General features: G+C 38.6%; 1 protein-coding gene and 1 pseudogene across 1 annotated transcript in view; both read right to left on the reverse strand.

Annotated features, from left to right (window-relative positions):
- The window catches only part of LOC101440155 (transmembrane protein 45A-like), a 108700-nt gene that overhangs the window by 3445 nt on the left and 92119 nt on the right, over nt 1-13136 (reverse strand). Inside the window, exons 3-5 of the mRNA XM_004479222.5 lie at nt 12676-12888; nt 11370-11554; nt 4289-4434 (exon numbers count right to left, since the gene is read on the reverse strand). Coding sequence (XP_004479279.1) covers nt 4289-4434; nt 11370-11554; nt 12676-12888 — 544 coding nt within the window. The remainder of the gene's footprint in view (nt 1-4288; nt 4435-11369; nt 11555-12675; nt 12889-13136) is intronic.
- Nucleotides 9591-10426, reverse strand: LOC139438794 (suppressor of cytokine signaling 2 pseudogene; annotated as a pseudogene).

Below are 13136 nucleotides of genomic sequence, written 5' to 3' on the forward strand. Positions count from 1 at the left end.
TCTCAAACATGGGGAAGGGTGTCTCTTGAGAGAATTGGTGGCTCCCAATGAGGGAGGGCAGTCTAATGTGTCAAATCCTCAGCATTGTTGCAAGTATCTGTGAATCAGTTCCTTCAAGCAGTGAAGCTTGGTTGTCACTGTGGGCCCTGAGGGGAGGGGAAGAGAGGAATAAAATAGATGAAAGCAGGGGTAACGGGAGCAATGGAAGTGTTCCACAAGATCGTGCAATGATGGATATAGGATATGTTAAATTTCACCAACATTTTATAAAAGTGTATAGTCTAAATTGTAAACCATAATGTAACTAAAAATTTAGAAAAGTATACAATCTAAAATATAAACCATAATGTAAACCAAAACAGAACCATGTTTGGTAGCTTTGTTTCACTATCTGTACATCAGCTGCAGCAAATATAAAATGAACATGTAAAAAGATCATTGCTGGGGAAGGGGGAAAGGGTTTGATGTTGGATATATGGGAGAACCCTATTTTGTATATGTGATTTTTCTGTGATCTAAAACTATTTCAAAGACAAAATTAAAAATAAAATAAAGATGTAGACACCAAGGAAGAAATGAAAGAAACTGCCTTGCCACTGTACATACAGGGCAACACCTATTACAGTGATGAAAGGCAAAACTTCAAAATAAAGTTTTATGACATTTTTCATTTTTTAATATCCCAATTTATTTTTGACTTTATGTTAGTTTTTATAAATTAGTATGTATTCTATTTCTGAACTTTAAACTATCATTATTATTTCATTTACCTACTATTTGAATTTGGCAATATATTTGGCTTGATTTTTGAAGAAATTTTAGACCACAGAGGGGTTCAACTATGGAAGGGGAGGAACACTGGTGTGGGGTATTATTGATCAGGGACACATGCTTGGGAGGGAGTTCTCCAGGGCATGTATATAGGGCATATAAATATGTTTGGATATTCGTTGGGTATTTTCATAGTAGTTAGAGTTACAAATGACAAGTGAAGAAGTGCTAAGTTCCTAGCCAGGAAAGGTCTGTCACATTCCCCAGTGGAACAGCAACAATTGCCCAAATGCAAGGGAAAAGACCAGTGGAAAAGGATGATCCAATGATGACCCCTTGATACTGATGACTATGCTTATGAGCCTGTGTGCCTGAAATTTCAACTGGGCCTAGAGCTGCAGATTGCCTAAGAGTTACCTCCTGAGAGCCTCCATGTTGCTCAAATATGGCCACTCTCTAAACCAAACTCCACGTGTAAATGCAATACCTTCCCCACAGCGTGGGACATGACTCCCAGGGTTGAGCCTCCAAGGGATTACTACAAATCACCAACAGGTGATTCCACTAGAGAAACACCTTAAAGCAAAAGGGGATATGGTAAAGACAAATGAGTTTACATGGCTAAGAGACTTCAAAATGAGTCTGGAGGTCCTCACAGGGGTCGTGCTTATACACATCTCAGCAGGATCCCAGAGACAGCCAAAGTAGATACAATCCCAAGTAGTGGTACTCCTGAGGGCTACAGAGACACACAGGTTCTACCTTCATGGCAGATGGCTCTGGAGTTCAGTGCCTTGTCAGTGGGCCCTATTTTGCAATTTATAGTTCTGAGTGTGATAGAGTTGGACTCAGATGTGACCTTTCTACACGTCTCTTCTGTCACTTTTACTGACCTTGTGGTTGTCTCTGGGGTTGGTGTATACTCAGAAGACTTGAATCTCTGGACTGGTCACATGCCAACTGGGCCCTGAGCTTCAGCAGAGTTGCAACTCCTATTCTCCAGTTCATTGGACTTACCCAAGTCAGCTAACAGGGAGGTGAAGATGGTCAACCACCACACCAGGGAACTGAGGGTGCTACAACTGCAAGCAGGAGAATCTCATCCATTAGCCATGTGGGATCTAAACCCCCTCTTGATATAGTGGTGGAGTGGACATCAACATCCCAGGGTCCACAAAACGGAGGAATAAAATATGGATTAGAGTGGACTTATTGGTATTCTACTAAAGAACTATTGGGACTCTAGCAATGGAAGAAATTGAATCATTGATGTGGAGATAGTGGCTGCAGTATTTGCCGAGGGCAGGGAGAGGGAAGAAGAGATGTGATGTTGTGGTATTTCAGGACATGCTGTTGCCCTAAATGATATTGCAGGCACAGATGCTGGACATTATATATCCTGCCATAAGCCACTGAATGGACTGGGGGAGAGTGTAAACTAGAATATGAAGTATAATCCATGTGGTGCAGCAGTGCTGCAAAATGTATTCACTAAATGCAATGAATGTGCCACAATGATAAAAGAGGTTGTTGATGTGGGAGGAGTGGGGTGCTGTGGGGTGTGGGATATATGGGAACCTCATATTTTTTAATGTAACATCTTTTGTGATCTATGTATCTTTTAAAAAAAAGACAATAAAAAATAAATAAAAGGGAAAGGATAGAACTGACAGGGACAAGTCACTGAGAAGGTAGAATTTCCAACACCCAAAGACACTTAGACATCTGAAACAATCAGGGCAGGTTGACCTGAAGCCTTAAAGAGATATAAAGGAACTTGACAAGGAAATATCTTCCTCACTCAGAGACCCAGCACCAAAGCTGCATCAGTAGTGAAGCCAAAAAGAAGGGCCCAGTGGGAAGAAGGGTGACCTGGAGGCTACATCTAGAGGGAAGAATGGAAAGATGGTTCCAACAGAGGCTGAGATCCCACCAGTCCTAGGAGCACCTATTACATTTTAGGAATCTGGAGCACCGGCTAGATGTGAGCCCTAGCACATGTGGCTCTTTAAATTAATTAAAACTAATGTGGCAATAGCCACATTCAAGAGCTCATTAGTCAGACATAGCCAATGGCCACCATACTGAACACTGCATATAGACCATTTTTATCAGCACTTAGGCCTGACAGATCAGGTGCTGTTAATTGCTACCAGCCAAACCATTTATGGTTAGGCATTAGCTACCTTAGAAAGAGGAACTGAGCTCACGCCAGTCTACTCCTGCACAATCTTCAAGTTGCTGCCCAATTTTCACTTATGGTTAGGCATCTCTGGGCTACAAGAGATAGTTCTTGTAAGAGTTCCACTGTATTTCTTTAACTTTTTGTTCTGAAATAACCTAAAACTTACAGGAGTGTTGCGAAAACAATAAAAATAAATAAATAGAACTCCACTATACCCCCTCATCAAGATATCTAGATTTACCACCCTTAAGCTTTTTATAGCATTTTGCATAGCATTCTTTCTATTATCTATCTATCTATCTCCATCCATCCAAAGATCATCTAAACATTTGAGAGCGGGTTGCATCCATCATGATTTTCTAACACATAACAGTTCTGGGTACATTTTCTGAGAAGTTCAAGAAATTAAACATTGATAGAAAGCACATAGTCCATATTCCAATTTTTTCAGTTGTTCCAATAATTTCCTTTTTCTTTTTCTGGGTTGGAAGTTTTTTTAAATTTTTATTTTACTGACATATGTGCAATCCAAAATTTCCCTCTGTAATTACATATAGATACTTAATTCAGTTTTGCACTGTATTTTAATTGTCTCTCTCCCAATAGACTATTATGTTCTTCTAGAGCAGGGTCTATACCTCATTCATTTTTGATACATAATAATAACAATAAAATTAGTGACTCTTATTATGTCACTAAAATAGGCACTATTTTATCCCCATTTTACAAATGATAAAACTTAGACTTAATGTGGATAAGTAATTTGCCAAAAGGTACACAGCTAAATGACAAAGGTAGGAATTGGTATTCTTTTCACTATTATATTGCTGCTCAATGCTTTGTGAAGCATTGTATTAGTGTCCTTGTAGAAACATGTATTGTTCAATTGACTATTATTTTTTAGAAATATTAGAGTAAATGTCAAATTAATCAGATACTCAAAATTTAGTGTGAAACAAAAAAGTTGGCAAAAGAATGAAACCATGTTTGGGAAATGGTATAATTGAAGACTACAAATGGACAAATAGAGGTCTTACTAGAGATGTATGAGGAGCATTCAAGAAGAGAAAACAGCAAATACAAAGATATGGAGGTACAGAAGTTTGTGTGGAAAGTCAGAAGCACTATAGAGGCACTATTGAGCTACCCCAACTTTAAATCAGTATTATCCTTTTTAATGAGAATTTCTGTGTAGCAGATAATTTTCTGCTTTGCTAACCTGACTTGCTGGATGCTAAGAAATGGAATTACCTTTCGATTTAGGTTTAACACTATTGAGTATTGATGATAATAATGAATGGAACTCCCATGAAAAACACTCATTTAACTTACCAGGTTACAAAGACAAAATTCACTCCACCAATGAGAAGTGTGACTGCATAATGCCAGCAAAAGCAGATGGTGATAAACATCATGTTGTCATGGTCCCTCTGATCCCACTCAGGACTTCCATTGGGGGGATACAGCACAAAACCTATCTGTAATTTAAATTAAAAAGCATGCATTAGATTTTTTTAAAATAAGAAATAAAATACAAGAAATTTTTAAAAACTGGAATAATAAAAAAGAAAAAAGTTAAAAAAAATTTTTGAGACTATGTCTTTCATCACACTAAGATCTGTTGTCTTGTATGTACAGTGACATTTCTTCTGCATCTTATTTTTTAATTTTATCTCCAAAGAAGTTTTCTTCCCCCTTCTCCCCCTTTTCCCTTTTCCCCATTAATAAAATTTTACATGTGGATGATACATTTATTATAATTGATGTACAAATACTGAAACATTGTTAGTAACCATGGTCAGTGATTTATATTATGATTTACATTTTCGACCATACCATTTGATAAATTTTGGTGAAATTTAACATATTCATCATTGCAAGCTCATATAGTACAATTCCATCACCCCCAAAATGTCCAATGCTCCATCTATTCTATTCCTCCCTCCCCATCCCCTCAGGACCCACAGAAACCATCAAGCTTTACTACTTGAAGAGCAAGATTCATAGCTACTTGCAACAACATTAAGGGCTTGACATCGTGATCTCCCCTATTAGGCACTACCTATGCTCTTGGGAAACTCCCACACCTCTATTTGAGAACATAGCAGGGCTCCCCACAATGGGAGTCCAAAACCTTCCTGTTCATTATGTGGGTCTCCACCCACGGATATAACCCATTATGTCAAGATGAACACTCACACACTACCTGAGTCATGCCGCAGGTATGCCCTGCCCTGCATGTCCTCCACAACAAACACCCAAAACCAGTAACCCTCCCCTACCATAAGAACATTCCCAACGTTGTAGTTTCAACCAATACTTGCAAATCCCCAGAGTTCACTTGCTCCTTCCCCCAACAACCTCCCCACCCTACAACCATATTCTCCCTTTTTGTCTCCCGTAATACACCTATATTCTAGACTCCAGCTCTGTGAGTCTGCTCAGTTTGCTTAATTCATATCAGGGAGGGCATGTAATGCTTGTCCCTCAGTACCTGGCTTGTTTCACTCAACATAAGGTCCTCAAAATTCATTCATGTTATCCCATGTGTTAACACTGCATTCCTTCTTACAGCTAAGTCATATTCCACAGTATGTATATACCACATTTTGTTTATCCATTCATCTCTTGATGGACATTTGGGTTGTTTCCAACTTTTGGCAATAGTGAATAATGCCACTATGAACATTAGAGTGCATATTTATGTATCACACAAATGAAGGATCTTGTTAATGTGGGTAATGTGGGAGGGGTAAGGAGCTGGGTACATGGGAATCCCCTATATTTTTTATATAACATTTATGAAATCTACATATGTTTAAAAAAAACATGTATTAAATTATTTTTTTTTAAAAAAAGCATGAATTAGAATCACCAGCCACATTCCCAAAGGTGGTCCACTTTAAAATGGTTGGTTTGACTATTAGTGGAATGTAGTACCCCTATTATACAAGATGCCATAGATAAAATACCAAGTTTTGTTGCCTGTTTTAGTAATATGAACAGAATGTACCAAGTAATATTTCTGGAAATAATTTAAAAGGACATTTTAAAATAAAATTTCGAAGTATGAATAGTAATTCTCTCTGGGAATGGAAGGACTTTCAGAGAATGTCCTAGGTTTCTAGACTGTGTACTTTCACTCCAATATTTCAAAAGTAGAATACAAAAAGATTTTAAAATTAATACACATAGCTAACATTACTCTCAATTGTAAAAGACTGAATAATTTTCTCCTAAAATCAGGAGCAAGGATGCCTGATTTGGCTACTTCTGTTCAACATTATATACTATTATTAGAAGCTTTAGCCAGAGCAATTAAGCAAGAACAAGAAATAAGAGGCATCTAGCTTGGAAAGGAAGAAGTAAAATTATCTCTATTCACAGATTACAGGATCTTATATATAGAAACTTCTAAAGAATACATAAATAATAAAATAATTAGAGCTTATAAATAAATTCAACAATGCAAGGTACATGATCAACATGCCAAAATCAGTTGTATTTCTAAAACAAGTTATGAACAATATGAAAATGAAAGTAAGAAAATAATTCCATTTACAATAGAATAAAAAAGAATAAAATGCTTAGGAACAAATTTAACCAAGCAGATGTAAGACTTGTAGACTGAAACTATAAAATATTTTTGAAAGAAGTTTACAAAGACCTAGATAAATAGAAAATCATCCTGTGTTCATGTATTGGAAAATTTACTATTGATGTGACAGCAATACTACCCAAAGTGATCTGCAGATTCAATGCAATCTTGATCAAAAGTCTAACAGTCATTTTTTAAACAAATCCATTTTATTGATATGTATTGATAAAGTGTACAATTTATCCAGTGTACAATTAAGGGTATTTGGTATAATCACATAGTTGTGTGTTCATCAAATCAATCATTATTAAAGCATTTTCATTATTTCAATAATAATAATAATAGACATAAAGCAGACAAAAAAGCAAGAAAATTCCTCACCTCTCAATCTTTCTTTTTTTTTTAATTTTATTTATTTCTCCCCACTTGACCCCCTTCCCCAGTTGTCTGTTCTCTGTGTCCATTTGCTGTGTGTTCTTCTTTGTCCGCTTCTGTTGTTGTCAGCGGCATGGGAATTTGTGTCTCTTTGTGCATCATCTTGCTGCATCAGCTCTCCATGTGTGCAGTGCCATTCCTGGGCAGGCTGAACTTTCTTTTGTGCTGGGCAGCTCTCCTTAAGGGAGGTACTCCTTGTGTGTGGGGCTTCCCTATACAGGGGACACCCCTGCGTGGTACAGCACTCCTTGAGCGGATCAGCACTGTGTGTGGGCAAGCTCCACACCGGTCAAGGAGGCCCGGGGTTTGAACCACGGACCTCCCATGTGGTAGACAGATGCCCTATCCACTGGGCCAAGTCCACTTCCCACCTCTCAATCTCTTTCTTTCCCCTGTGGTAAATAGCTGCTATTTCTGCCTATTCTTTCACAATTATTTATTTGTCTATTAAGCAGTTTTAATGATATATATTCACATACCATATGATGTATCCAAAGTACATAATCAAAGGCTTTTAGTATAATTACAATGTTGTAAATACATCATCTCAAAAATTTTAGAACGATTTCATTATCCCACAAAGAAAGACTCCACACCCCTTAGCATTCTTTCCTTTGCCCTACACAACCACTAATTGATGGATTTCATATAATCACATTTTGTGCATTTATCATCTCAAAATTTTACAATGATTCCATTCCACCACAAAGGTTCCATACCCCTTAGCATTTCTTCCTCAGTCCTACATAATCACTAATCTAATTTCATCTTTGTAAATTGATTTATATCTACATTTTATATAAATGGAATCATAAAATATGAAGTATTCTGTGTCTGGTCTTCTTCACTTAGTATAAAGTATTTTTTGTCTGATATTAACATTTTGTAGTATTAACCTACATTTGTTCAGCTTCAAAGAAAAATGGTCTTATACATGCAATTTTACCCATATTCATATTTCACATAATACATTTATACTGCACATATATTCAGTTCATAATAGGGCAATCATATAGTATTTGTCCTTTTGTATCTGGCTTGCTTCACTTAACATAATGTCCTACAGGTTCATCCATGTTGTTGTATGTTTCATGACTTCATTTCTTCTTGCTGCTGCATAATATTCCATCATGTGTATACTCCACAATTTGTTTATCCATCCAATAACTGACAGATACCTGGGTTGTTTCCAACTTTTGGCAATCGTGAATGACTGTTATGAAAATGTGAGTGCAGTTATCTATTCGTAACACTGCTCTCAGCTCTTCTGGGTAAACTAGCAATGTTATTGCTGAGTCCCACGGCAAGCCTAGATTCAACTTCCTTACAAACTGCCAAACAGTTCTCCATAGCAGCTATACCATTCTACACTCCCACCAACAGTGTATAAGTGTTCCTTTCTTACCACATCCTCTTCAACATTTATAGTTTTCTGACGTTTTCATAGCAGCCAGTCTAATACATGTGAAATTATATCTCATTGTAGTTTGATTTACAGTTCCCTAAACACTAGTGATGTTGGACATGTTTTCATGTGTTGCTTTGACAGTTGTGTTTCTTCTTTGGACAGTTGTCTTTTGCCCATTTTTAAATTGGATACTTTATCTTTTTATTGTTGAACAGTATGTTCTCCTTATATATCATGGACATTAAACCTTATTGGATATAAAATTGCCCAATATTTTCTCCTATTGAGTCAGCTACCTTTTCACCCCTTTGACCCTTTGAGGTGCAAAAGTGTTGAATTTTGAGAAGGTCCCATTTATCTATTTTTTCTTTTGTTACTCATACTTTGAATGGAAGGCTTAAGAAACTACCACCTACCACAAGAATTGAAGGTGTTTCCCTACATTTTTTTCTAGGAGTTTTAAGGTTGTTGTTTTTATATTTAGTTCCTTGATCCATTTTGAGTTAATTTTTTATTAGGTGGAAGATAGGGGTCTCCTTTCTTCCTTTTGATATTGATATTCAATTCTCCCAGCGCCATTTGTGGAATAGACTGTTCTGGCCCAGCTGGGTGACCTTAACAGCCTTGTCAAAAACCATTTGACTGTAAATGTGAGGCTCAATTTCTGAGTTCTCAGTTTAGTTCCATTGATCAATTTGTCTATTCTTATGCCAGTACCAAGCTGTTTTTATCAATGTAGCTAAATAATAAGCTTCAAAGTCAGGAAGTGACAGTCCTCCAACTTCATTCTTATTTTTTAAGACATTTTTGGCTCTTCAGGATCCCTTACCTTACCCTTCCATATAAATTTGATTATGGGCTTTTTTTATTTCTCTAACAGTCATTTATGAAAAAATAAAAATACCGATCCTAAAATTTATATGAAATTTCAGGGGAGCCCAAAAATTATAACAATCTTGAAAAAGAACAAAAGTTATAAGAATCATTCTTCCTGATTTCAAAACTTACTACAAAGTGACAGTAATCAAAATAATATCGCATTGGTTTTAGGATAGGCATGTAGATAAAAAGTATAACTGCAAATCAGAAATAAACCCATACATATGTGATCAATTGGTTTTTGCCAAGGATACCAAGGATGCAGTAACTCAAGTTTTGGTTTTCTTTTACAAAGCTGCATTTGGAGACACTTTCTAATAGAGAAGTTTAGAAAAAGAGAAACAATTATATCTGAATTTATATTTTTCTAGGTAATCTTTCAGTCTGGTTGGTAAAGCAAGTCCCCGGATGGTACCAGTATTTGCTCATGGCAAGTCCACAGGTGCTGTCCTCTAGAGCAGTTTGGTCCGATAGAGGTGAACAGTGCTGTTCCAGGGCGCTTCCAGGGGGTCAGGTTACCCTTGCACATTGAACATAATCTATTAGATGAACCACAACGTCAACGTGTTTAAGCTTGGACTTGACACATATGCAAGAGTCCAAACTCCCATCTTGGTACTCGATTTGCAGATTAGTTGGTCCAGCAGCAAGTTTGTTAGCAGGTAGTTGGAATGCGAACTGTCCCTAATCAAGGGCACCTTCTGGTGCCTCTTTTAGTTTCCCTTTGGCTTCATTAACAGTCATATTTCCCCAGCACCATCTTGCTTGACTGAACTCCCATGCTGCTTCAGGGGATAGCTCTTTGGTCCACCCCGCGGACCCCCACCAGCTCTGCATCTCCCGCGCCTTTCCCTGAGGGCTCCAGACACCCCAACAACACCGTGGAAACGCGGGACCGTCTGAACTAGGGTCAGAGAGACACGGGTCCTTCCTGGAAGTCAGTGGGAACCCCAAAACAAGTCCCTCCGTGACAGAGAGGGGTGGGTTGGAGCTACCAATTCTTCCTCACCAGTTACACGCAAGGAATGGCAAGGCACTCCTTAGGCGCGGTCACGCACAGTTCTGCTGCGGTCAGCACCCGCCCAAGCTCCTCTGGTGCCCGGGCTAAGGACTCAGGGGAGGATCTTGAGGCTGTATGACCTGAGACCATGCTCAAAACCTTCCGGGAGCTATGGGAGAAGTTAATGCTTACGCAGAAGCCCCAGGGCCCCTAGCTGCAGTAGTGGAAGGACACTTACAAGTTTTCCAGTACTTTTGATCACCCAAACCTTGTAAAATGCAAAAATCCCTGGAATAATTTCATCATCCCAAATCCCTGCTCTCTCTCTGGTGACTAAAAATCTCTTCAAAGAAGTCTTCCCTATGAAACCACATTCACCTTTCACCCTAGATTTTCTTTACATTTATATACGTGTATTAGATTTTGACTTTTCAGACCCTGTAAAACATATGTTCACTGATTGGAATTCATGTTTACAACATCATACCAAGGTTAGGGATTCAGTAGAATTAAATAGAAAGAGCCTGGAATATGAGCACCAAATAGACATACACGAGAATCCTTTCTCCATTACTGTGCAATCTAGGACGACTAGCTTCATCCCTCTGAATCTTCCTTATCTCTAAATTGGGGGTGATAATACCTAACTTCCAGGTTGTCATGAGGACAAAAGGAAGCTATGTGTATATAAAAGCCCAGTATAGTGGCCGACATAGTTATTTTTCAACATATGCTACTTCCTTCCCATTCCTGCCTTTATATATTTCTTGACTATGTGTGCATTAGGTTATAAACTGCTGTAGAATCTGGATCTGCTTCCAAGCAAAAGCACCAGGTCAGAGTGCCAATATAACAGACATTCAGGTGTGTGATGAAGATGAGGAAACACAACTTCCTCCTAGTTGCTCTGTCAACACCCCGTGAGGGCCAGTGAGCCACACCAGGACACGTAACTTCTTAGAGGCCCACATTCTCACTATAGGCCGGCATAACAGAGGGAAGTCTCTGGGTTCTAGAAAAAACTGCCCCACCAACAAAGGGAAAAGGTTATAAACAGAGACACCAGGGACATTAACCAGAGGACCCAACTCACCTGCCAGAACCAGCTCCCCTGGAACAGGATTAAGCTTGACAGCAGAAGCTCCAGAACAATATTGCTCCGCATGAAGAAATACATGAAGGCAAGCAGGCCTGCCACAATGATGATCAAGACCAGAAGCTGGTGCACATAGAGGTCCAGCATTTCCCGGCCATGAGTATGGTTGTAGAAGACAAAAGCTAATAGAAGGGAAAAACAGCTTATCTTTTACAATGTAACCAAGGGCCATTGCTGATTCTCTATTTCAGTGTTTCTTACTTGATTCTTCTTCTCTTTCCTTCTTCCTTTTTCTGTCCCTCTCCCTTGCTCTTTCTTTCTCATGTCCACAAAATTTTGCTTGCATACATTTGTCCAAAAGGTCAGGTGACCTCTGCTTCCCACAGTAGTGGAATCCTCTAGCATTTTTGGAGCCATCACTACCTCTTTCGAATGGAAACTTTGAAATCTAACACTACTTTTTCCTTCCCCAAGCTTTTTTCTCTTCTCTAATACATCAGAAAATTGTCAACTAACTATATTTTGAAGCTCTTCCATGCAGGAGAATCACTGATAAGCATGAGGGAGCTGGGAGAGCAGGAGCTAAGGTGAATACAGGGGTGAAGCTCTCTTCAATGGAATTGAATCCAATGGATTATACACAGAATCAAACTATAGTGGACTGTGCTGAGTGGGAAAAGATGATCTGGATGCCCCCATGATGTAGTAACTTTTTAAATCTCATAGACAAATTCCAGCTTCATCATCATCCTTTTCATTTACACAAGGAGAAAAATCTTTGGCATCCTGCCTATAGCATCCAAATATATGTCACTGTGGTTCAGACACATGGACCTATCAATTAAGGCTGCCCCAAGAGACCAACAGTATGTTATTGTAAAGAGTTAGACAAATGTAGCATTAATGTGGGAAAAGTGGCCATGGTAGATGCTGAGGGTAGGGAAAGGGAAGAAGAGATATGATGTGGGGGCATTTTCAGGACTTGGAACTGTCCTGGGTGGTACTGCAGGGAGAGTTGCTGGACATTGTAAGCCCTGCCATGGTCCACTGGGTGGATTAGGTGAGAGTGTAAACTACAATGTAAACCATTATCCATGTGGTGCAGCAGTACTCCAAAATGTATTCACCAAATGCAATGAATGTGCCACAATGATAAAAGAGGTTGTTGATGTGGGAGGAGGGGCGTGAGAGGGGTGGGGCTTTATGGGGACCTCATATTTTTTTAACATAACATTAAAAAAAGTAAAGACAAAATAAAAAAGCCCAATAATCATGAAAGGTGCAAGAAAACATTCATACTTACCCTCCACAAATAAGGCATTTGAGAGCATTAGCCTGGTAATGGAGATAGGAAGTGAACTGATGGTCAAACATAGGATCTCTGACACACCGAGTAGTCCATAAAAGAAATACATGGTGCAATGTTGCCATTCCAGGAGCTGGTTCCATTGGCCTTCCTTATAGTCATATAAGGTTAAGTAAGGCCCTCCAGGAATAAACTGTTCCCCAACCAAGCCTGGATAGAAAGTATCATATCAAAGTTTTAGCAGCCCTCTCCACAACCTTAGCTAGAATGCAGGGAGATACAGGAGGATTTAATCCATTGCTTATTCCCATCTAGTGTCCTCTTCTGAGCACTGGTGCTTTAGGCTTGTTTTGGACATTCAAATACTAGTTCTGTTAACCATTTTCAGTGAAAGATAAACCAATTTATTCAATTATCTATTTCAGACCTTCAAAATTGATGATCTAAGTTCTGGTGCC

Source organism: Dasypus novemcinctus, chromosome 4 (assembly GCF_030445035.2).
Source record: "Dasypus novemcinctus isolate mDasNov1 chromosome 4, mDasNov1.1.hap2, whole genome shotgun sequence".
Lineage (NCBI taxonomy): Eukaryota > Metazoa > Chordata > Mammalia > Cingulata > Dasypodidae > Dasypus > Dasypus novemcinctus.